Source organism: Pelobates fuscus, chromosome 13, assembly GCF_036172605.1.
Source record: "Pelobates fuscus isolate aPelFus1 chromosome 13, aPelFus1.pri, whole genome shotgun sequence".
NCBI lineage: Eukaryota > Metazoa > Chordata > Amphibia > Anura > Pelobatidae > Pelobates > Pelobates fuscus.
In genome coordinates, this window is record NC_086329.1 from 67,507,849 (window position 1) to 67,534,253 (window position 26,405).

Consider the following 26,405-nt stretch of genomic DNA (forward strand, 5'->3'; position numbering starts at 1 on the left):
CCAGCTGTCCGAGGGTGGCCCCAAAGAAGATAACATACAACTCTAAAATGTTTATTTTTTAACTTTAGTTGTGCGAATGTTAAACTACCATGAATACCATTCACTCTGTATGAGCAGTCCGAGGGTTGTCCCAAACCTGTCTATAATCAACCCAAAAGCAGCTAGCATGCGGTACCAAAAATGTCTTAACTCACCATGAAGCGATGTTATGTTGTACCAAATTGTGAATGCCTAACCCTAAGCGAGAAGCCAGAGAGATAACATACTACTCTAAAATGTTTATTTTTTAACTTTAGCTGTGCGAATGTTAAACTAACATGAATACCATTCACCCTGTATGAGCTGTCCGAGGGTGGTCCCTAACCTGTCTTAACTCTACATGCAGCGATGTTATGTTGTACCAAACTGTGAATGCCTAACCCTAAACGAGTAGCCAGAGAGCTATGCTAACTGATTTATTCCGCACTCTACTTGTGCTGCTGGGGAGTTCTACCTAATCAGATATTCTCAGCCCCGCAGGAGCTGCAAGCGTGTCGTACCAAATTGTCTTGATTGTTTATGGCCTCACTCAATATGTGTCACGGGCGGGCTGCTCCTGACTGTAGGGCTCTACATCCCCCACCTTACCTGCCACCGTACCCACCCAGGTCCGAGATACGGGCACTAAATACCTAAGATAGAGGGGGGACCACAGCCGGGGTACAACAGGGACGGGGGGGAGACGGCCTTCGTGACAAACACAGAAGAGGGAACTGGGGGAATAGACGGGACACCAGTGGGTGACAAGCAGGGACCAGACACACGATCAGGCACCACAACCACCATAGAATCCGAGGGACCTCCCAACCCAGTAATATAACTGCAAGGAGACGGCCAACGGACATGCCCTGCCAATTAACAGCAGGGGACACATTGAGAGACAACCGGGTGACCCGAATACCAAAGGAACGAAAAGAGACTGAAGGAGAGGAGGAAACGAAGAAGGGCTAAGGTTGGGAGGCACATGTACTACACTATAGAACAGGTGAGACACCTAATGAATAGTGGGATAGAGACGACACCCACGACTGAGGAGAAAGAAAAGAGGGCACCTCACAGGGATACATAAAGGGACCCACACAGTAACCTAATGGCCTAACCACAGGGGACCCACCTGCTCAATCGCAATTGACTATTATATGCCACTAAAGTATAGCGATGCTTATTTCTTATGTTTGTATTATACCTTTATATTTTTGCTTTTATTCTATGTACACTGGAAATTGTATACTATCACCACTACTCGTGGAAATTTTCCACAACAAAAATAAAGAATTAAAAAAAAAAAAAAAAAGAGTTAGATTTGTGGGTTGTGTGGCTGGTTTGAATAAACATATTTGGGAGGGACCAGATATGGAATAGAAGGCATAGAAATGAAGTAGACAGTAACTTAAAAAAAAATGGAAAGCTGTTGTAAAAAAGAATTAACATGTGCACAATGTTTGAAGTGTCCACTTCGAAAGCATAAAATCCTCAACAAAGCATCTGGAAGATCAGATATAACAAAGTTAAACACTAGGTAACAATGCATTACCCTCACAGGAACAGAGCAATTGGTGGAGGGCTTCCCCATTATGACAAATTGGCAGGTCTCAGAGTGGAACAAGTGTCAAAATGATCTACCAGAGTACAAAGCCCACTTACATTTAAGGGGATGGGGTAGCACAGGAAACAGAACTATATATAAATCCATGGAAGCCTGAAAAGCTCTTTACAGGAAAAGCTTTTTATGTGCACCTAACCAGAGGACACCATCCAGAATTGTGTATGTGCCAGCAACCAGAGGACCAGGACAACCTGGAAAATACGTATTTATCATTATAAGTGTTAAATTAATTTATTTATAAAATATTTCACCAGGATGGGTACATTGAGATTTCTCTAGTTTTGAAGTATGTCATGGGTCTACAGTTATAACGTGTTGTGATAATATTGTTTACAAATTACAAACCTATTTAACTTTTTCATGGAAAGTCAAAGTCTGCTCTGACTATCCATGTACACACTTTACTGAATTTTGACCAACGGCAAAAACATATGTGAGGAAGGCTGAACTTGATGGACGCAAGTCTCTTTTCAGCTATGTAACTATGTAACATAACACATAGTCATTACAAGGATTCTAGTTCAAATCTGTAGATCAATCGGTCTATGTCTGTCTATCTATTATAAATGCCTGTAAAACCAGTTTAATAAGAATAAAATTAAAATGAGTGTCGCTCTGATAACGGGTAACAGGATAAGGTCAAACTGAACATACATTTGGCTTAGGCTAGGAAGTGTAAAACTAATGTGAGCAGAATTATGCTAAGCCAATTGTCAATCTGAAGAAATACATGATACAGTAAAGTAAAGACTATAACTGCATATTCATTGTGTGTTAAACTAGCTTATTTAATAATCACTAAACACAGGTGCATTCCAACAGCTTTAATGCAGATATTTAATCTAATGCAGATATTTCATCTTGGATACATTCACATATTTATGTACATTTTTTTTTAAAAAAAATTCAATGCTTTCTGTACTTTAGTGAATGCCTCCATTAATTGTTATTTTCAAGCTGACTTGTGGTGTTTTCTGTTAGCTGGTGCTGGTTCTGTAACTCTCCCCATGAAGAGAATACTCTTGGTCTTTTTATCATAGATGAAGACGAAAAATGGTCTGTCAACCTTAAAGAAAGGCAATAATGATGATGTTTCACCTATAGCGATAGCTGTGGCTCCACTTGCTTCTGTCCCAGATTCATTCACCTCCAATACAGCCTGATGGAAGGCCTGCAGGAATGAGATAAAAAAATGCACCAATTATTATATTTGCTTTAATAACTAACCGTATGTAAAGCTAGTTTGATAATTGACAACAACCAATCAGAGTCTTCACCAGGGTCTACTAACTGTGGAGTTTATGTTGTCCATTAAATTTCAGAACCACTGCATTTTGGGCATAGTTATTTTAACAAAAGGAAAAGCATTTTGCAGTTCCAGGGCCCTTTACATATTTTCTTGGATCTTGACTAATATCCGATTACATTCCGTATTACAGATGTATGGACGTAAAGTGTGACGAGAGCAATCTCGCCACATTGCATTGGAGAAGCCTGGTTGCCCGCCTGCTGCCTTTGGACTATGGACCGGCAGTTAAACGGTTAATTTTACTGTGCAGAAAGGTTTATTCATGCCTTTCTGCACAGCCGTTCGGTAGATTCTGTCTACCGCACGAACCGCCTTCTGTTAGCATCCCCAGAGCCATGGGGAGCCGGCAGGTGCTGTTAATTGGCCACCCAGAAGCTAGCGTGTGCCTTCAATCTACCTCCCTGAAGCCGCGGTTAACCATGGCTTAGCGAGCGTGTGCAGTCAATTGACCACCCAGTAGCTGCGGTTAACCGCAGCTAAATTTACTGTTACTGGGTGGCCGCGATTATACTTATGGAGCTCCCCGGATGGCCAGCGGTGCTCAGCCCGGAATCAGTGCACTAAAAGCGGACACTTTTACGTGCAGGCACCGCTGAGCCTCCAGCCCCCTGGTTACTATTCGTGCGATGTAGCCGAACACCGGTTAATTCGGTAGTTTGTATATGTGAATGTGTTAACCCAGATAGCTATGCCATGGAGCCAATTCGTATAATTAAAGACTCTGGCTCCATGGCAATTGAACTGTGTGAATAGGATCTGAGCGCTATTTGGTAGTTTTGTGCGCTCAGATCCCTGCTATCTGGGGATATGTGACATGTCTGTGTTTTATGTATAAAATTTAATATTATATGTTTTAATGTATTTTACTGTATTTGGGTCCCCACGTGTATAATGGAGTTTGCCTCTGTTCTGGGAGATAATTGAATTACTTCTCAATTATCTCCAGGATAGAGGGAGGGAAATTAGGATGCATTGTGGGGATGTTGTACTTCTGTGTGTCTGAAATGTGATACATGTCTGTCTGTGTTACAGTCTTCCATCTGGTCCCCTAGGGGAGTGTCCATCAGGTGGGAGACCTGCATAAGTACTGGGCGGGTAGCCCTGAATAAACAAACCACTGCTTGACCCTCAACACGGAGCTCTGTCTCGTTCTTGGGGGGGATTTACTGTATGCTGTTAGAAACTGATTGCCTAGAGCAGGGGTAGGCAACCTTTTAGCAGCACTGTGCCGATATAGGATTGTGATGTCCCGTGGCGTGCCGGTCCTATTTTTTTAAATTGAGGTGTGTATGTTGCCGTATTCTGCTTGTGTTATTTATACTGTAAATGCTTTGTATCGTTGTATTTGTGCGTATATGAGCTATTATATTGTATATGTTCAGGAGTAGTTTGTGGTATCGTGTAAGATACATATGAATGTGTATGGGGGCTGCTTGTGGAATTGTGTGTGTGGATGGAAATGCCACATTGTGTGTTTGGTAGTGTGTGTATGTGTTGGGGCTGTTTGGGGTTGCATGTGGGGTTGTGTGCATGTATGTGGATTGTTAGCGGGTTACGTTTGTGCGGATTGTATGTATGTTTGTTTGTGGGCTGTTCGTATTATTTGTATGAGTAAATCTAGCAGTGTGGGTGGCTTCCCTTGGTTCCAGTGGGAACCAGGCTGGCCAGGTACAGGTCAAGGACAGCAGCTGCAGGTTGCTCTACTACAGTGTGGATTCCAATTCACTTCCTCTATGTGCTGCAATGCATAACTTGAGGATTGTCCTTCACCACCTTTTCGTATTAGCAGATATCTGCAGTTTCACTGGGACTCCTGATAGGCCAGAGCCTGTTTGGCTGTAGCAGCCTTGAGTGCCGTGTAAAGACACCTCGAGTGCCGTGCATGGCACTAGTGCCGTAGGTTGCCTACCCCTGGCCTAGAGTGTAAGCCGCTTGGGAGCTTTTCCTGTTTTTCTGCTATCAGCTATTCATGAGGTTCCGGTTCGGGAGTTTGGAGTGCTACCTTATTCCCTTGTATGCAGTTCGGGAGTTTGGTGCATTCATTTGTATTCAATTCGGGAGTTTGGTGTTCTACAGTAGCTGCCTTTATATCTGAAAGGGAAATATCGCCTAAACGGATTTTAACCCCTTGTCTGCTGAAACAGTCCGTTACATAAAGCTACAGCTTTTTTCACCCCTAGATTAAAATTTGTGCATAGTGAGAAAAAGCAGTTAACAGTTGTGGGATATTTAAGATAGATAAGACTGTTTTGAGAGATGGAAAAGAGTTTGATTCACTGTAGGACAGACTGGCCGGCCATCGGGCATACCGGGAAATTTGTCCAGTGGGCCAAGGCCAGCTGAATTAAAACTTGCCATGTATTAACCTACCTTTCATTTTTGAAAGATGTTCATCTCATTTGCAATTCTGGGTGTGTAGTGCTCACATCAGCTGATGGCCTAAGAGTGGGCTGGGTGCAGCAATCTTGCTTGCAGCCACACGATCAAGTTGCTTAGGAATTGTACTGGATTGAGGACAGCTAGAAAACTGGACAGCAGTGCAGCAGTATACTAAGAGTACTGCAAGCAAGCCAAAACCCAAAGGGCCACACACAGTCATACACAATTCTGAAGTGGATCTAAATGTTGGCCATTGTAGCCTGCCTAATTTAAGGCTAAACACTTGCTTATTCAGCCCAAGAGACATAGTTAGAGGGGAAGAGGCAGGTCCAGATGTGGGCAATGGACGCAACTGCTGGTCAGTGGCCTGCCTTAGTCTAGCAGTCACACAGGTCTGTCTACAGCAACTCAAGTAGTTTGTTACTGCAAGGAGCAGACAGACAAAATGAGACTGAAATTTGGACCACAAGACACGGCCTGTCTTACTACAGCACTGTGCCCACCCAGGAGGTAAGCAAAAGGAGCTGGATGTGGTATATAAACAATGTGATGTTTAATTTTGCTGCCTTTATGCCACCTTCATACTTTTTTTTTTTTTTTTATCTCAAAATGGTCCTTCATTTTCAAATTTTGAAATTCTTAGCTTCTGCTTTTTCCCTATGCATGGATGAAAGTATAAGCTGAAATAAACAGGACCAAGATGGCATGGCAAATTGCACAGATTGGGATAAAGAGATAAGATGGCACGGAAATGAGGCAATATAACAGAAATTGGCTATAAAGGGTATAATATGGTATAGAATGGAGTAAACTGGTATAAAAGCATAAATAGATTGCACAGAAGGGATAAAAAGAGTACAAAGTGGCTTAACTGTGTCACACACAGAACATGCATTTCTTAATAGTAGTACTAAAGGCCAAAATATACATGCAATTATCCTGGATGTGTTACCAATTCTCCTTTTTTCTTTGTATATGTGCAATACATCCCGGATTTATTTTGCGTTAAGCACACTACTCCTCCACTGTAAAGCATACATGTAGGAGAGTCTCTGTGAGCATGTTTATTTCCCATGTAAACGGTAGTGTATAACCCACTGATATTTGGGTAGTAGTGGTTGGCTTTACTGAATATTTGTTTGCTAAGATAGGTGATTTTAAGTAGCCTTGTGAACAGGTAGACTGTATGGCACAAAATGGAGCAGAAGAGCAGAAACTGACATTAATGGGGACAACATGACATATAATAGAGTAAAAGAGCATTAAACTGGCATGAAAGAGTCTGCATGGGAACAAGATAGGACAGAAGAGGAAAAAAAGCAGCAACTGTCATAAAAGACAGAAAAAAGCAAACAAGTAGATGCTGGCACAGGAAAAAGAATATGCTGATATAATGAATTTGTTGAAGTAAAGCAACACTATAGCGTTAGGTACACAAACATGCATTCCTAATGCTATATTGTCATATATCCCGGAAGAAGTCCTTCCTACTCCTTGGACGAAACTCGTTGGATTCACTGACTTTTGATTTGTTTATATTTAGTTTTTACTGTGTTGGATCATTTCCAGACCCACCACGCTTTATTTTTATTCCACTTGGAGTGGAGCTATGCCTGTTATACCTACCTGTTTGTAAGTGCATTCAAATAAATTGTTTTTCTAGATTTAGACATACTTCACCATGTATGGCTTTCTTCCTTTATTCCTTTAAAGATATTTCCATCATTATGATCTTCTATCAATTCCAGATTATATTTAACCCCAGGTGGGGTGAGAAGCCTGCATTCCACCTACGTTTGTGAGTTTCCTACCAGCACCACATTTTTCACACATATCCTAATTGTTACGCTTTTTTTTTTTTTTTTTTTATTATTTTAGATTCGCTATAATTCTTTAATAGAATGAATCTGCCCTGGATTTATTCTTCCAGGTTGAATTTGAATTTTTGTATGTCTATTGGGTGTTCTCCCCACTTTGTGTCTATTATATTGTCTCCCTTACCTACTTGGGCATCTTCCCCTTGCTGATGTTAAAAAGATAAGTTATGCTTACCTTACATCTCGCAGCACTGCTCTCTGTGATGCATGTCGGCCTCTCAAGCTGAAATCATTAGTATCTCTGTAATTTAGGAGTCAAATCACTTTTATTATGCACCCTTACCTGTCTCCTACAGAGCCTCCCTACACACTTCCTGAGATTTAATGTTTAAACATTCTTTATTGCATGGTCAGATTAATTTAGGATTTATTATCTCCTGCTCTATTAATGGCCTACTACTGATTGCATGAGTCTCCTGTGGGTGGCTATGGTTGTGTAAATAGAAACAAAACAGTGATTCAAGGCCTAAATCACAGATCATTGATTTATACACTAAAATGCTCCATTAAGCTAAATTTGCTTTGGTGCTTAGTGTACCCTTTTAAAAGAGTTTGCTATTTTTTTTTTTTTTTAACAGGTTCTACCTCTCGAAGAACCAACTAAATGGTGAAAAATGCATTATTTGAAATCTTTCATTACAAGATTTACAATACAAATTGCATTACATTGTGCTTCATTTATAATCATATGTTTACATAATGCCACCCGAATTATAAATTACAGTGACTAGACTTTGCTAACTATAACTAATAGACAACGGGAAACTGGTATATTGTATTTGTCATTACATGCCATTTGGTAAAAAAAAAAAAAAGGCTGCTTTGTCTAAAATGCTTGGGCCTATTTTTTGACCCAGTCCGGGCTTAAATCAGGGTATATGTAAACATGGTTATTTCCCTCTAAAAAGGGTGTTTTATTTGTGGAATGTAAATATTACAGATTTTTTTAACAGGATACACTATACTTTTAATAGGGAATTAGAGAGAGCAAACCAAAGTCCAGCCTGATACACCATGGTGAAGGAATGCTACCTCCAAGTTAGTAGCAAAAATAGAAAGTGTACAATGGAATTCCTGGTTACTGATATTTGGCTTTGTCTCTCGTTATTCTGTCTCTCTATTTCCCTTGACCTCGGCTTGTGTTTTGACTATCCCTTTTTGCATAACCCGACAACTCTAAGGATCGGTATGGCAATTATCTCTACTCTGTCCTGTCTGCAAGTTAGGGTTCCCTAGTGAACGTTACACACGGGGCATACTCAAAGAAGATGTGCTACCTGGCAACCACTACGTAATCTGTTTACAACCAAAAGTTCTTCAACTCCAGGCACGACTGTGAAACCTCAGATGAACAATCTTCTTCAAATGCACACTATTCAAATAATTTTTGGATGAGAACTGGGCCTTAATACTCCTCCTCTAGGTCTGATAGGCTGTAAACGGCCTTTGACCCCAAAGGCAGTTACCAGGTTTCCATTTGCATAATTGCTGCTCAGCATTAACCTTTCAGTGGATTTGGTTTCTGCTCGGCACAACTTTTCCTGTGTGGACAGTAAATGTCATTAACCACATTTTTATAAGCGGATGAATACGTGACATTAACCCCCAACTGAAGAGGAAATTTGACGCGAAAATAGCAAATCTTGCGGCCAGCATGTATATCAGATGCCAGAACCCAAGAACGATCGGCTGGTCCATAACCTTTCCAATCCACCAAGTACTGTAAAGTGCCCCGAGAAAACCTGGAATCAATTATGGAGGAGACCTCATACTCTTCCTGTCCAGAAACAACTAAGGGAGGAGGAGGGACCCTTGAGACAGTATATTTATTGCAAACAAGAGGTTTGAGCAAGGACACATGAAAAGGTATTAGGAATTTTCAAGGAGGCCGGAAGAACCAGAGAGTACGCAACAGGATTGATCCTATGAAGGACACGAAAAGGTCCAAGGAACCTAGGAGCAAATTCCATGCTAGGGACTTTGAGCCGGATGTTACGAGAAGATAACCAAACCCTCTCACCCACTTGGTAAACAGGGTTGGCACCTCGACGGTAGGACAGTAGGATGCCGGCCATTATTAACAAAAAAGGGACTATGCCCAGATGAGTCATGGTCAGCATTGTTCCTAGCAAACTTGGCCCATGGTAATAATTCGGACCAATTGTCTTGAGTGCTATTAACGAAACAACGCAAGTATAACTCCAAAGACTGGTTAGCCCTCTCAGCTGTACCATTAGTCTGGGGGTGGTAAGAGGATGAAAAAGACAATTCATTCCCGTATTGCTTATTGAAAGCCCTCCAAAACCGGGATACTGTCAGGGTTTCTTTGCTGTTTTAAACAGCAACCCTTTTCTGTTTCAGTGATTGAGTTTTCAGCTGCAATTACTATGAGCTCCTTCTGCTTGTTGCCACGGTTACTCACCTGTGAGTAGTAATCAACCCTGCTGCTAATCAGTTCTGCCTATTTAAGCAGCTAAGCCCAGAACCTCCTTGCCCTTGCGTGGTTTCCTGTTTCCCAGAAGTCTCCTTGTTCCTGTGTTTCCTGTTTGTTCCTGGTTCCTGACTCCGGCCTTGTTCCTGACTCCGCTGCTCTCCGTGCTCCTGATCCCTGGCTTGTCTGACTACCCGCTCTGGTGACTGACCCCTGCTTGATTCCTGGACTTTGCTTTTGTTATTTATTTGTTATTTATCAATAAAGGTGTGTTTGCATCTAGTTCCGTCTCTGTCTGGTTCCTGGTCCCTGACATTACGCAAGGGCCATGAATACAGATGGTACAGGCAAGACACCTATACCTAACCTACTTACCCGGTGGGACCAGCAGAACCACCATTTGGACCAGTATGCCCATCTGGATCCAGTACCCGGCCAGCCTGCGATTGCGGCCGCCTCTGCCTCACTTCCTGTTCTAGCACCGGTTGTAGCCTCCAAACCTGTAGCGGCTAGAGAAATGACTGGATCTCTCCCGCTCCCTCAGTATTTTGGGGGCAACCCAGCTCAGTGCAGAGAATTTATAAATCAGGTTAAAGGATACCTTGAAATCCTGCCCCAGGCATTTCCTACAGACAGTGACAAAGTTCACTTCATGATTTCTTTGCTGTCTGAAAAGGCCCTAGCTTGGGCAAAACCTCTCTGGGAGGCAGAGAAGCCTATTATTTACAATTACCCTGAATTTGTTGCATCCTTCAAAAGGGGTTTTGATATTCCAGCTCGCTCCACCCCTACTGCTGAAACCAGGGGGGGGCGACACCTATGAAACTAGCATTAAACATAGAACACCCCAGTCCTGGAGATGCTGGGCAATATGTAATGGGAATGTACTGGAAGGGAGGAGGTTCATACAATAAACAGGGGACCTTTTACTTACGGGACATGTATGACTCACCTGAATGGGTAGGAGCCACACACATGACTATTAATCCTCTTAAGCGACATATCAAAACTCTAAAAGAGATGATAGCTATAGCTAACCCCACGTATGAGGACACTATGGCTGTAGAGACGGGTTTCTCTGACACTAACTTATGGCTTGAGTGGATGAAATATAATGCTAACAAACACAACAGATCTAACTGCTATGTCTGTGGAGGAGCGAGGCCTCACTTAGGTACTGTCCCTTTGAACATACCTCCGGAGATAGAGATGTGTTTCCTAAGTCTCTATACTATACTTAAAACCAACCGGACGGAATGTGAATCATGGATAAAGGAATACCCAGTTGTCCTTAAAGATGTCAAGCCAGATAAAGGTATCACCATATATCCAGGGAACTACACTTGTTATGGTATATGTGATGGGGTAGGCCAATTCTTTGGTAATTTCACTGGTAAGTACTGTGCCACATATAGCCCAATTCCAGTTGTCTTTATCCAACAACACATAAGATCCCTTGGAGACATATATTGGATTTGTGGGGATATGCAGATTAGAACCAGATTGGAAGGCGTATGGTGGGGAGAATGTGCTCTAGCTAAGGTAATTATGCCTATACACATAATCTCTGACGGACATCAAGATACCCCAGGTACGTTACACCAATACTCTAGAATAAAGAGAGATACTCCTGTAAAAGGCAGTTTTGATCCCCATATTTATATAGATACCATAGGAGTGCCAAGGGGGGTGCCAAATGAATTTAAAGCAAGAGATGAAGTGTCCACAGGGTTTGAATCTATTTTTCCAATCATCACGGCCAATAAAAATTTAAATTGGATTAATTACATCTATTATAACCAACAACGTTTTGTAAATTATACAAGAGATGCCCTCCAGGGTTTGGCGGAACAATTACAAGCTACTTCCCAGATGACCTTCCAGAATAGAATGGCCTTAGACATGATTCTGGCAGAGAAAGGGGGAGTATGTAAAATACTCCCAGACACCATGACATGCTGTACCTATATCCCAGATAATACAGGCCCTAATGGTAAGGTAACGTTGGCAATAGAAAAGTTAAAAAGTTTATCCAATGAACTGAAAAGGAATTCTGGGGCCACAGATCCATGGGAAAGATGGTTTGGATGGATGTCTGGATGGCAAGGTGCTCTGGCCCAAATAGGTGTTGCCATTTTAATAACGATAATCATCCTCGCTCTTCTTGTTTGTTGTGTATTACCTTGTCTTAAGAAATGCCTACAAAAGACAGTTGATCAGACAATCGACCAGACCACCCCGACCTTCCTTCACCAAGAGATTGATGACATAGACCGTGATACACCCTTACAGTCCCACCGCACTAAATCAATAGCTACTTCCTCTTAAGGACATTCAGGGATAGCGTCTGTCTCTATGGGCAAAAGTCTGTCGCGGGAGAAGTAGTGGACAAGCTGCTATAGGTTACCCGCGCAGTGAAGCGTTTGAGGCCTGTTCAGACAGATGTGCAAGATAGCCTTTTGTTATTTTTCTATAGGGACAGTATTAGAGTTAGAGATAGTAGTTATTAGTAAAATAGCCATTTTAAGGGGGGACTGTTATGGACAGAAGAATTAAACCAAAATAGCTATTTACTAATGTCTATTTATTCTGTGTTCACTATGTTAAAACTGGCTGCTAGAGTAAATATTCCCTTCCCCCTTTATGGTTCAGTCACGATTTCCTCTGCAAGTTTCTTGTTACACATTCTTGTGTTAACAGTTAGCTTCCTTTGATAACTCCTCTCCACTTCCTTTGTGCCAATTCCACGTGCAACAAAATGGAGAATCACTGTTAAAGTAACAAAGAAACTACTCACTTCCCCTTTCTTCATGTATCCAAGCCGGAGCTGGAATATGGGGGGAAGAGCTCTGTAATGATGACATCACATCCTGTAGGGTGGGTTTAGACAAGACCCTTTTAGAATGTTAACCAATTGTTGAATGGATACTGCATGTTAAACTGTGACGTATTTTTGCTTTAAGAAGGAGCCCCCCCACTTTGGGGAATAAAGCATTCCTTAGTATTTCACTGATCAGAACCTTTGTCTCCGGTGTGAATTACTTCTAGGGAAAGCGTGCACGCATTAATCAATCAATTTGGAAGGAGTAGATAAACAAATAATCAGAGTTTTCTTTGATCCAAAACACTGGGCAGCAGCAACGACCACAGTGCACATCAGCTAATACATATAGTAAAGTTACCTGCACTCTCTCCTTACCTATGTATATTTAAACAAATGGAGGTCATTTAGTTACTCCAATGGCCACTGGAGGGAATGCCCACCTGCCAACGTCAAGGCAGACACCTTTGGACGGGTCCTACTCTGACCCTTCTCCTTGCTTCCTTGAGCTTCTGGCAAAAATATCTCTGAGACAGAAAGGGGTAGTGTTTTTATATCAACCCTTAATAGGGAACACATGGGATGGGCGGCAGCATTGTAACCTAGCTGTGTGATACAAAAAGTGAATACAAATACAAAAATAAAAGTCCTGCGCTTACTCCCATGACCTCCATTTGTTTAAATATACATAGGGATTAAGGAGAGAGCGCAGGTAACTTTTTTTTTACACCTTTCTGTCTCATTAGAGATATTTTTGCCAGAAGCTCAAGGAAGCAAGGAGAAGGGTCAGAGTAGAACCCGTCTAGGGTAGTCTGCTTTGACGTTGGCAGGCGGGCATTCCCTCCAGTGGCCATTGGAGTAACTAAATGACCTCCATTTGTTTAAATATACATAGGGATTAAGGAGAGAGTGCAGGTAACTTTTTTTTTCTTTAAAATTATAGCTACTCGAGAGGAATGTTTGGATTTATGTATATGATTAGGGTTCTCCACTTCGGACGTATTTTTCTATTACATACTGTTTTATTGATATAGAAGTTATTTTCTTCTTTTTTTTTTGCACTCATTTGCTGAGAGAATAATATATGTATATTTCATAGTGTATTATTATTATTATTATTAGTGATTTTCATATTCATCTTATCATTGTATTGCGTGTATTACATGTACATAGCAGGATATTGTATTTATTTTTCAGTTTGATCTTTCGATAAAATTCTTGTTGGATATATTTAATGTACATATATCTTTTTTTTGCTGAGATCTATTACTTTTTAATGTTTATCCATCATAATTCAGGAATAGATAATTAATTATAGCACATAGGTTGATATACCTTTAAGAAACTTTTGTAAGACTCCAGGTTTTACCTTTTGCTTCATACATATGTTAGTTTAACATGTGGTATCATTTAGTAATTGTAATTAATTGATTTGGGGTTATTTAAGCACATGTGGTACTGTGTATTTTTTATGCATGATTAAGGCTCTGTTGAGCCAAAATGTTGCAATTTTGTGAAGTGGTGATCCCAACAATAAAACTCACCTGTTTGGTCATGGAGTTTCGCCTGTGTCCTTCTTCCTTCAAGTAGGAACATACTTATCCTACCAATGCTTGTTTGTCACACTTGAGGTGTGATTACATCTTATTATTCCACAGAGCTGATATAAGGCACTATTTTTTCCACACTGAAAGACAGTGAAGGAATTTCAGACTGCCCAAACTAAATATTATTTTTGGACAAAGTTAGGATGAACTGAACTTTTTTGTATGTGCATATACAAAACCAGCATGTATCTCCAGGGAGACTCAGCCTGACCAATTTGGAGCTGCGAATTGGCAGTGAGCCTGCTTCCCTGCTTCAGCAGTGATGCAGTGATTTCCTTGTGGCCTGCGAAGTGGCCGGGAAGGGTTTCCCCAGTACAGAATGGTGAGGTGGCTGTGTCTTTCCAGGATCCAGCCTTCCTAGGTAGACACAAACCAGAAAGGCATTCTCTTAAAGGGGCAAGAGGGCAGTACAAAAAGGGAGTTGTGTCAGAAACCCAGGCATCACGTAGAAGGGCATATCCCATCTCACATATATAACCGCTTATCTTTGCTTCACTGTACTGTGCTTGCTATGGCGTTCACTTCCGTATTCATATATTGTGTTGTTGACTAACTGGTCTTTGACCCTGTGCCTGTTTTATAATTTATTTACTTGTGCTGCCCAGTCTGGCCTTTGGATATTCTGACTACGTCTTTGCTTATTCCCTATATATGCTTCGTTTTTGGTGATTTTCTCCAGCTACCTGCTGCATGTCAGGCTCCAGCCACTAAAATTTAAAGAAGTCTAGACAGTGACCTACCTTGGTCACCTGTAGCTTTGGATACGGAGAAATCCTGGTCAGATCTGCTTTTTCACTGAAAACATCATTCATCCCGAGGTGTTGAAGGTTTTTTGGGAAATCTGGGAGTTTTTCATTGATGGAAAACTTTGGTAGCGAAATTTCCACAAAGCTTTAAAAAAAATGATGAGTCAATGGATTGTGTTGAAAGTTAAAAACATTTAATTGAAATTCACAAATGAGAAATCTCAAGTATGAACATAAAACTAATGCCACACATAGATATCATGTCAGTGCATATCCCTTCTCTGTGGTAGAATTCTGTGGAAGAATACTGCTTTTCACAAATTTGACCACACGTATTAACAACTTTGTAAACCGCAAAAAAGTGTGTGTACTTATTAGTACTTACTTCTGTTCTAATACCTCATACTTGCACTTTTTTTTTGCATGTATGAGACTACATAAGGGGAAGAATAATGAATACTCTAGTAGAGATTGGAGACTTGCAAATTACATTATCACTGCTTGTCTTGTGTGAGATTTGTGAGTCACTAGCATCAAGTATTGTGATGTTTATATAGCCTTTTTATCATACATGATTTACATTTCTTAAGTTTTGAGGCATTTATTTTATTTAAAAGTGTCAGCAGATTACAAGGTCTTTTGACTGTTGAATTTGATAAAGGAAAGCTGGCTACATCAATGTGTCAATATGTTATCTAGAGTGATTTTAATCACTAAACTGACAGTCTAAGCCTTTCATGCTGATGTCATAGTTATGGTACTTGTAAGTTGTGGATTCAGTTGACCAGTTTAGGACAAACTGCGATTTAATAAAATTGTGGGTCCCCAAGATAACCGAGGCCCAACCACTGTGTTTACATTGTGAATAACAAATTCATTAATTTTATAGCATTTATTGGATAATTGGGGCTTGAACTGTGTGAACCATTGTTTAAATATTCAACTGTTTGTCATATTTACATTAAATGAAAACCTAAAACAGTGTATTAAAACATTTAATAATTTAAAAACAATAGACTTTTTTGAGAGTTGTTTTAAGGTTACTGTAAAGTTATCCTGTCATCAGCAAATATAAGTTTAGATATGTAACATAATTCAGCATAAACAAAATTGCTGTATAATGTACTATATTCTCTTGAGCTGTGTACCTGTCTGAAACACTGGGCTCAGTTAGAATATACACAACTAAATGCATTCTAAGATAACAATCTGCATTGTTTTAGCAAAAAAAAACTATTCGTGGTATATATAACTAGACACACTGCATACAGCAATAGAAGTGAAAATAAATCTTAACCAATACGTGTTAATAATTTGTTTAGCACAATATACAAATTCAATATATTCTTGTTTAATGTGCTTTAATGTTATATTTCCATTCACACTTTAATTCAGAAAACTCACCTGCTTGCCAATGAATCTAACCATTTTTCAAAAGATGTAAATGTCAAAGCTTGTCCAACTCTGTGGATGTCGAGACGAGGCACTGCAACTATCATTGATACTTTATCCTTGTATGGTATTTCAATGACCTTGCAATCTAAATCTTTGTCACTGAAGGTTTTGTACAGACCTTGGCGGTGCATCATGGGAACTTTGATCTTGCTATGGTTGATTAGTGTGAACTCCTCTTCATGTGTTGCTTCTTTGTTAAAAGTATCTTTCCATTCTCCTAGTAATGTAATGTTCTCACAGTATGAGTCATACAAATATAACTAAGCATAAATCATGACAACACAACCGCCTATAACCAGAAAGTAAATTTTGTTTTCATAGAAACATAAAATGTGATAAAAATCAATCGACCCATCTAGTCTGCCCAATTTTCTTAACACTTTCATTGGTCCCTGGCATTATCTTATATCTAGGATAGCCTTATGCCTATCCCATGCATGCATAAACTCCTTCACTGTGTTATCCTCTACCATTTTTCAACTACCATCTCAGTGAAGTAAGAATTCTTGATATAATTTTTAAACCTTTACCCCTTTAAGTTAGGAACTCTTTTCTTGTTGTGGTAGTTTTTCTTCTCTTAAATATTCTTGTGTTATACTCGTGTTAATTCCCTTTTTGCTCTTATCCATTGTCACTACAGTGCACTAAGTGGCTATGGTGTCAGGAATTCAGTGATGAGGTCTCGCTGTTAAGAGTCAATGCATTTTTCAATAGTTTGGCATTTACCTGGTTTCCTCTGGTGTTTGTGATCTGGTCCGTCAGGCATCAAAACCATTAGTGTGCTCTACTGATTATGATGCTTAGAATGCCTCAAAAGTTCTTGTATAATATCATTTTTATAGAGGATGCGGAGCTTGACCTTCAAGCTGGTCAGACGGTTGCAGAACGGGCTCCTGCCTAAACTGATAAAATTGGGGTGATACCACTGACCCTCAAGCCAGAAAACTAATTTGGGTGCACCACCCATGTTGGGGGTGCACAGACAAAATCACCCGAAACCTCACTCAAGCCTTTTTCTGTCTGAAATCCGACACGCTGCATCACGGCCTGCTTGAACTGGAGTTGGGGGAGGCAGCCGCACCTCTCGCTGCTGCACTAATCGTGCAGTCCTGCTGGACATGTATCCCTTTGGACCGGCAGGGGTGATCCTGGTCCCCACTGGCATGCATTACCTGCTCATAGCTTCAGAATTCAGCCGTTACCTGACAGCGCTCCGAAAATCAAAAAGTCATCCAGTGGAAAGTATTCCTGTATTATATGCGTACCTGGGCACAGTGAAGGGACGCCATTGGGGTGCCAGAGACTTCCTACAAACACCTTAACTATCCCATCTATGGGGGTCGGCTGATTCCTGGTCAACTACTTATTTTATGTTCTCCTCTGTTGTAGCTGGACGCCATAATTTATGTCTAACCTCTTGGCCTCGTAGCTGATCAAGATCCTCATATCTCTTCTATTGGGCAGCAGCCTAATGTTAGACCTACTTTCAGTGGTTTTACTGCTTGTTTTAGTTTTAGTGTTATCCTGACATCTTACTTTTTTTTTATTTTATTTTTTTTATAAAGCATATATACCATGCTGTCTGATATCTACTTATATGCTACTGCATCTTGACTACATGTCTTTGTACTCATGCTTATTTTCTCCTTGCCATGCTTTGTACTCCTTGCCATCCCTGAAATAGACATGTATGTTCAGCTTGTTTCTATACCCAAAAATGTGTGCAGTATATCGGAGCGCCATGTACCTTTTGATTGTCATTATCTGTGCTATTTAATTACTGTCTCTGTTGTGGTGGTCATTGTGTGCCTGTAACTGCTTGCACAACAAAAATAAAGAAAAAATATATTTGTAGAGTTATATTTGTTGTATTCAAAGACAAAACAAATCTTACCTTTGAATAATATGTAGTTTACCAAAACCATGAATGTGTTCGGATCAAGGTTGCTGACCAAGTTAGTTATTTTGCCATCGGTATTCTTACGTACATACTTATTGATCTGTTCTTCAGCAATTTGTGGCACATGGAACATTGTTCGTTCGAAATCTGCTTTGTAATACTTATCCATAATGACATGGAAACTATCTAACAGCCTTATTCTTTCTCCAAGAAATATTGCATTTCCAATACTGGTTTTAGTAACATTGGTTGATTTACTTATTTTTTCAAGAATGCTTTGAATCCCTTCATTTATTTGTTGATCATTGTCTGCTCTATTTAGACTCAGTACGTCTACAATCTGCTGGTAAGTTGCAGATCCAGAGGCAGCTCCCTGTGACAAAAGGGAAAATATGGTAAAAATACTAATTGGTGAGTAAAGTATATTTTGAGCCCAAGATCTTGGTCCCAATGCGGTTAATTCCTTGTATAGTTTGAAACCAAACTCAGAATTTGCCTGTGCAATTAACTCATATCCGTCAGGTCTTTTGCATCTAGTTTGCTGGTCTTGATTTTGATGTAATGAACAACTTTGGTCTGACCCAAGTATAAGAGGGATCAATAAAGATATAAGAAGAGCTTTCATTTTTTTATCCCAAAATAGGCACCTGGAAGATATAAAAGTGTAATGTCTTAATATCAAAAGATAAGCTACTATCATAATTAATGGAGGCAATTGTACAAGTACTATAAAAAAAATGTTTTGTTTTTTTTAAAAAAAAACTGCAATTTGGACTACAAGTCTGTTCAACCATAATTTACCTGTAATATATATATATATATATATATATATATATATATATATATATATATATATCTCTATATATATATATATTATACCCACACTTATTATATATACATTTGTTCAGAGGGGGCCAAGGCAGCACACAGCTTCTCCTCTTCTCTTCTCCTCTCTTCTAATAACTTGCGAGACCCGGTTACCATGGCAACGCTTAGCGGGTCTCGTGAGAGTTATTAGAAGAGAGGAGAAGAGAAGAGGAGAAGCAATGTGCTGCCTGGGCCCCCTCTGCGGTAACAGGGAGCCGGGGGGCCCCCCATGCCACCGGACCACCAGGAATGGACACAGGTAAGCAGGGAGGGGGGAGAAAGATTTAATTTAATGTAATAAAAAAATTATGTGAAAATGCCCCTTCCTTCCCCTCCCCCCCCCCAGATTGCACATTTACACACACACACTGCATACACTAACACAACACACTCTGCATACACTAACACAACACACACACCAACACAAAACACACACTGCATACACTAACACAACACACACTCTGCATACACTAACACACACACTACATACACTAACACAACACACACTCTGCATACACTAATACACTAATACAACACACACTCTGCATACACTAATACACTAATACAACACACACTCTGCGTACACTAACACACACTGCATACACTAATACAACACACACTGCATACACTAATACAACACACACTGCATACACTAATACAACATACACTCTGCATACACTACACACTAACACACTCACTGCATCCACTATACTGACACACACTCTGCATTCGCTACACATTAACACACTCTGCATTCACTACACTAACACACACTCTGCATCCACTACACTAACACACACGCTGCATCCGCTACACACTAACACACTCTCTGCATCCACTACACACTAACACACTCTCTGCATTCACTACACATTAACACACTCTGCATTCACTACACTAACACACTCTGCATTCACTACACTAACACACTCTTCGCATTCACTACACATTAACACACACTCTGCATTCACTACAAATTTACACACACTCTGCATTCACTGCACTAACACACACACTATATTCATTACACTGACACACTCTGCATTCACTAAACTATGCACACACTCTGGATTCACTATACTGACACATACTCTGCATTCACTACACTAACATACACTCTGCATTAACTGTACACACAGCATCTACTACACAAACATCCTGTATTCACAGTACACACACTACATCCACCACAAATTGAAACACTTTGCATTCACTATAGACAGACACTGCGTCTAATACACACACTACATCCACTACAGACACTGCATCCACTAAACACATCTCATCTAGTACATGCGGACACTGCATCCACTACACAAACACACACTACATCACTGTACACACACTACATCCACTACTCAAACACACTCTGCGTTCACTATACACACTGCATCCGCTACACAAACACACACTCTGCATTCACTGCACAAACAGTATCTAATACACACAAACACACATTCTAATTCACTTCCACTATACACACCACATTCAGTCCTGCATCATTGTCAGCGGACTAGGTAGGGCATGGGGGGACCCGGGAGGGAGGGGGGGACCCAGACCTTGTGCTTTCTGATGGCGGCCCTGCCAACAAGCCATTGTGTTTGAGAGACAATTGAGCTCCAATTACGATAACTCAATTATCTTTCAAATAGGAAAACTTTTTTACATATCACAAAATTACATGAAAACCGCATAAGAACCCCACAAAATAGCCCCGATCTGAGTGCACAACATATCTAAAGCACTCACATCGGTTCGGTAGAACAGGAGTTGGGTTCAAACAAAGTTTTGACCAATCGACAATGAGGTAGTAGCCCAAAACAGTTCCAGAGAATGGGTCAGGCTGGCCGGTCAACCTTTGGGGGTTCCTATGCAAACACCAACGAACGCATCCCCTGGCTTTTTGAGAAATGAATTCTTCCTTTGTTCAGTAGTTTCTTACTACCTAACACCGTTCTCCTAGCTGGTCGGGAAGTCGAACGGGCAGGGTACAAGTTTTAGCAGGGTTCTTGAGCTTGCGTAGCTGACTCGGAGATCAATTACGTTGATGACCATGTACCGCTGTCTGCGTTTGGGATACAAGATGGCCACCAGTCCTGATAGAACGTGTGTTCGTATATACGAAATATGAATGGCGGCCACCCAGGGAAGTACTTGAGGTGGTTGCTTGTCTGTGGTTAACAGCCAGGGGTGGTCAGTGATTACGAGGTGTTAACAAGGGGGACCACACAGTTTGTTCAGTAACTGAACAGAAGGGAACGGATAGCCGAACACAAGGGAACAATTTTCAAATAGTGATTCCATTTGAATGCATGGGGATATCAGACAAAACAAAGTACAACTAATGGAACACGTACGAGGAGTCCCATCTCCCGTGACAGAAACCTTATTTAATATGAATAAAATCTGACAAATTGTGAGAATTTAAGAAATTGTGTAATTTTCTAAGTTCTTCATAAAATTGAAACTGTTAATGTCATAATAATGTTGGCTTTTACTGCAAAAAAATAAACATATTTTGTTCAGCGATGTCTCACGAGTACAACAGTACCACGCATGTACAGGTTTTATGGGGGTTTGGAAAGTTACAGGTATAAATTCAGGGCTTTTCCCTGTTTTCAGTTTTTACACATTACAATTTGACAGATTGGTTTGCTGTGACCACCATGGCATAACATTTGTATACTAAGGTTATTTAAAATGGGTTATGTCCAGTCTTTTTTAGTAGCCACTTAGACACAAACACTGTCCCAAAATTAGCGTTCATGATTGTTTTTGCATTTTTAACACAAAAACTGCACTTTCACTAATGATATTGTTGTAATACATTTCACTGTTTTAAAACACTAACCGTACCCCGCATTTACAGGTTTTATGGTGCTTTTGAAAGTTACAAGGTAACTTTCTGGACCTTCTGCCTGGGTTGTTAGGCAGGTGCTTTAAATTTTAATTAACAGAGTTACTTAATTAGGTAAAAATATTTTATGTTTATATTTGTGCAATTATATGTATTTTATTTATTTATATAATTTCATTTTAAAAATATATTAAAAATATATATTTATTTCCTGGCCATACCCATGGCAGCACAACAGTGGGTAGCTCCTCCCTATACCTAATTAGACCAGAACCAAATTAAAACAGAAGGTATAAGTTACCCCTCCCACCCACAGTCTTTTTGTTCCTGTCCTATCCCTAGGAGAGACTTAGTTATGTCAGGACTAAAAACTTTTTACATTATGGCTTACCTAAAACTTGGATCCTCTGGCCCCTTGGTAGTTATTATTATTATTATTATTAATATTGACATTTATATAGCGCCAACAGATTCCGTAGCGCTTTACAATATTATGAGAGGGGATTTAACTATAAATAGGACAATTACAAATAAACTTACGGGAACAATAGGTTGAAGAGGACCCTGCTCAATCGAGCTTACATTCTATAGGAGGTGGGGTGTAAAACACATTAGGACAGGAATTTGCAGTCAAATAAGGTGGGCTGCCCTTTAGGAGAGGGCAAGAGACAGGTATGTGAGGTAGGGGTTAATCTTGGAGGCCATAAGCTTTCCTAAAGAGATGGGTTTTAAGGCACTTCTTAAAAGATGCAAGACTAGGGGAGAGTCTGATGGCGGTAGGCAGGCTGTTCCATAGGAAGGGAGCCGCCCGCAAGAAGTCCTGCAAGTGTGAGTTGGCCGTATGGGTGCGGACAACGGACAGGAGGTGGTCACGGGCAGAGCGGGGAGACAGAGAAGGGATATACCTATAGATCTGTGAGGATATATAAGAGGAGCTAGAGTTGTTCGGTGCTTTATAGGTGTGATTTAGTACCTTGAATTGATTCCTGTAGCATACAGGAAGCCAATGTAAGGACTGGCAGAGAGGTGAGGTGTGAGAGAAACGACTAGAGAGGAAAATCAGTCTAGCAGCAGCGTTCATTATGGACTGTAGGGTTGCAGTATGGCTTTTGGGAAGACCAATCAGGAGAGGGTTACAATAATCCATGCGGGAAATTACTAGAGCCTCTCTCCCTTGGGAAGTCTCCAGTACACGGTCCTGCGCAAAGGTGACCCCCTGAAGAAACCCCTTTGGTGACCAGGGGAGTAGCAAGCTAATGCCATCACCAAAGTTCCTGCAGTGACCCAAGGGTACTTGGTAATGGGCATTCTCGGCTAATCGCCGCTCTGTTTTTCTATCCCAGCCTTTCATTTTTATTTTTTTCTTATGTTTTTTTTCCTATATTTAATTTATATTACCGTATATACTCGAGTATAAGCCGACCCGAATATAAGCCGAGGCCCCTAATTTTACCCCAAAAACCTGGGAAAACTTATTGACTCGAGTATAAGACTAGGGTGGGAAATGCAGCAGCTACTGGTAAATTTCTAAATAAAATTAGATCCTAAAAAAATTATATTAATTGAATATTTATTTACAGTGTGTGTATATAATGAATGCAGTGTGTGCGTATGAGTGCAGTGCGTATGAGTGCAGTGCGTGTATGAGTGCAGTGCGTGTATGAATGCAGTGTGTGTGCGTCGATATTAATTGAATATTTATTTCCAGTGTGTGTATATAAGGAATGCAGTGTCTGTGAGTGCAGTGTGTGTGAGTGCAGTGTGTGTATATGAATGAAGTGTGAGTGTGTGTGATGCAGTGTGTGTGAGTGCAGTGTGTGTATGAATGCAGTGTGAGTGCAGTGTGTGAGTGCAGTGTGTGTGAGTGCAGTGTGTGTGAATGCAGTGTGTGTATGAATGCAGTGTGTGAGTGCAGTGTGTGTATATGAATGAAGTGTGAGTGTGTGTGATGCAGTGTGTGTGATGCAGTGTGTGTTTGTGCATGTGTTGGTGGGGGTGGGCATTTAACATATTATTAATTATTATTATTTTTTATATATATATTATTATTATTTTTTTTGTATTATTATTTAATTATTATTATTTTTTTTTTTTTTTAATTATATTTTTTTTCGTCCCCCCTCCCTGCTTGATACATGGCAGGGAGGGGGGCTCCTTCCCTGGTGGTCCAGTGTCATTGGTAGTTCAGTGGGGGGGAGAGGGGTGCTGGCAGAGCTGTACTTACCTTTCCTGCAGCTCCTGTCAGCTCTCTCCTCCTCCGCGCGGTCTGTGCAGCTCCCTCTGTCAGCTCCCAGTGTAAGTCTCGCGAGAGCCGCGGCTCTCGCGAGACTTACACTGGGAGCTGACCGAGGTGCTGAACGGACGGCGCGGAGGAGGAGAGAGCTGACAGGAGCTGCAGGAAAGGTAAGTACAGCTCTGCCAGCTCCCCTCTCCCCCAGTCTGTATTATGGCAATGCAAATTGCCATAATACAGACTATGACTCGAGTATAAGCCGAGTTGGGGTTTTTCAGCACAAAAAAATGTGCTGAAAAACTCGGCTTATACTCGAGTATATACGGTATATATTTTTGTTTATCTATCAATCTCTGCTCTTGTAGTAGAGATTTGCTTTGCTAAGGATAAAATGGGAATCTTATGCAGTTATGGATTCAGATCCCTCTGCTCCCAGAAAATAGGTCACACTCTAAGACACATAGGTAAGCCAATCTAATTTTTTCTGTGGTTTCCAAATAAGAGTGCCTACTAATAATTGTGATTCCCTACGATGATAGTTCTATGGGAAGAAAATAATCCGGATCATACAAGGGAAGTCGCCCTAAAGGATCCTTTGTGAGACATAGTATAAGCGAATCTTGTAAAAGTAAAGTCTCTGTGCAGATTGTCTGAAAGTGGCTACAGGCCAATCTACCTCTGTGCCGTATATTATGAAATATCAAACAGGATGTATCTCAAGACACCATATAAGCTGTTAAAGCGCAGATCCTCTGGACAATTCCCAGAATGAATACTTTGAGGAATCCTTGGAGATGGTATCATGTTCGGATGAGGATATTCACCCTATATCAGTGCCACCAGAATCCGCTCAAGTGGACCAAATGATTTCCAGAGTTTGTAGGTCCTTATATCTGAAAGAATATTCTAAGGTCCCTTTAGCCTTTCTTTCAGATATCAGAAAGAACAGAGCATCTTTTCCAGTACCCAGTTCCCAGTACCATTAAGATCCTTATTATGGAGGAATGGTTCTACACTCAAGTTTTCAACACAAGGGAGTATCTTGTGTCTTCATCCATTGGGATATCAGATGTTTGTACCTGGGACTCTGCTCCTAAGTGGACGATTAAGTACTTAGACTGGCTAAATGTTCAACTCTGCCTGTTCAACAATGCGGGATCTCTCTGAGACTCTATGGAGCATAGATGGTCTTTATCCTCTCTAATAACCTATGTAGCAGCTGGCACATGCTTTCATCCTGCTTCAAACTCTTACCTCAATCTATAAGGATCTAAGATTGATATGGATAGATAGTCTTCCTTTGTCTGTTGACATTACAAATCATTAAGCCAGACATAGTCTTCAGCTAAAAAGTTTCCATAGGTTGTGTTATACCAGAAATACGACTCTCTTTGTCTAATAGTCGGGCTCTTTGGTTCAGTACCTGGTCTATGTATGCATCCTACGAGAATAATAAATTAAGAGAACGGCAGAGAAGTTTGTCTACTGCAAGACCTAAGGTTCAGGAGACCATTTCGATCAAAATCCTCTCATTCCCTTTCCTCCAGGACCCAGGTATTTTACACCTGCAAGAGCGTATTGTAGATCTCAACCTTGAAGTGGTTATTCTTCTACCAGAAGAAAAGAGGTAAAAAAAGAGACGCATTGTAAATTTCAAAAGTCGCTAAAACACAAAGATTCAGTTCCTAGATCTAGATCTACATCTACAAGTTTACAGGATTATTGATCATTCTTCATTATAAAGGCAGTATTCCTAGTACATTGGATGATTTCTACAGATTTGCAGGATTCTTATTCCCAAGTACCCATTGCCCCACATCACCAGAGGTTTCTCAGATTGCAGTGGAAGAACACTTTCATTTTTACATCTTTGTGGTGAAAAATAAATGTCAGTTGAAATCACCTAGATCCCTCCCAGTCCAGGGTATAGCCGAAAACACGGTTTGACACAGTTCAAGGCATGGTACAGCTCTCTTCACAAAGTGCAGTACGACTTACCAAGTAAAGATGTTGACTGTCATATTACCTCAGCAAAGGAAGTTTTGATACAGGTACTCCACCATAGATCTAAGTGAATGATGATGGCACAAGGGAGGATGTTAACTTTCCTATAGAAAAACTATCAATACCATCCACTGGGGTTGAGGAACTTTTCTCCAAAATCGAATATGTTCATGAAAGGGACATCCTTAACACGCAATACCTCTCTTCTGCATATGTTGAATCAACATGGTTTTTACTTCTGTGTATCTTCTTCAGTACCTCCATGGGATCTCCC

General features: G+C 40.5%; 1 protein-coding gene across 1 annotated transcript; it reads right to left on the reverse strand.

Annotated features, from left to right (window-relative positions):
- Positions 1-2,500: 2,500 nt before the first annotated feature.
- Positions 2,501-26,148, reverse strand: LOC134582595 (serine protease inhibitor A6-like). Its single transcript, XM_063439264.1, has 5 exons — positions 26,126-26,148; positions 18,165-18,817; positions 16,220-16,487; positions 14,810-14,960; positions 2,501-2,816 (listed from the first exon to the last, which is right to left on the reverse strand). The coding sequence occupies exons 1-5, from the start codon at positions 26,146-26,148 to the stop codon at positions 2,598-2,600; spliced, it is 1,314 nt and encodes a 437-aa protein (XP_063295334.1). The 3' UTR covers positions 2,501-2,597.
- Between the last annotated feature and the right edge of the window lie 257 nt (positions 26,149-26,405).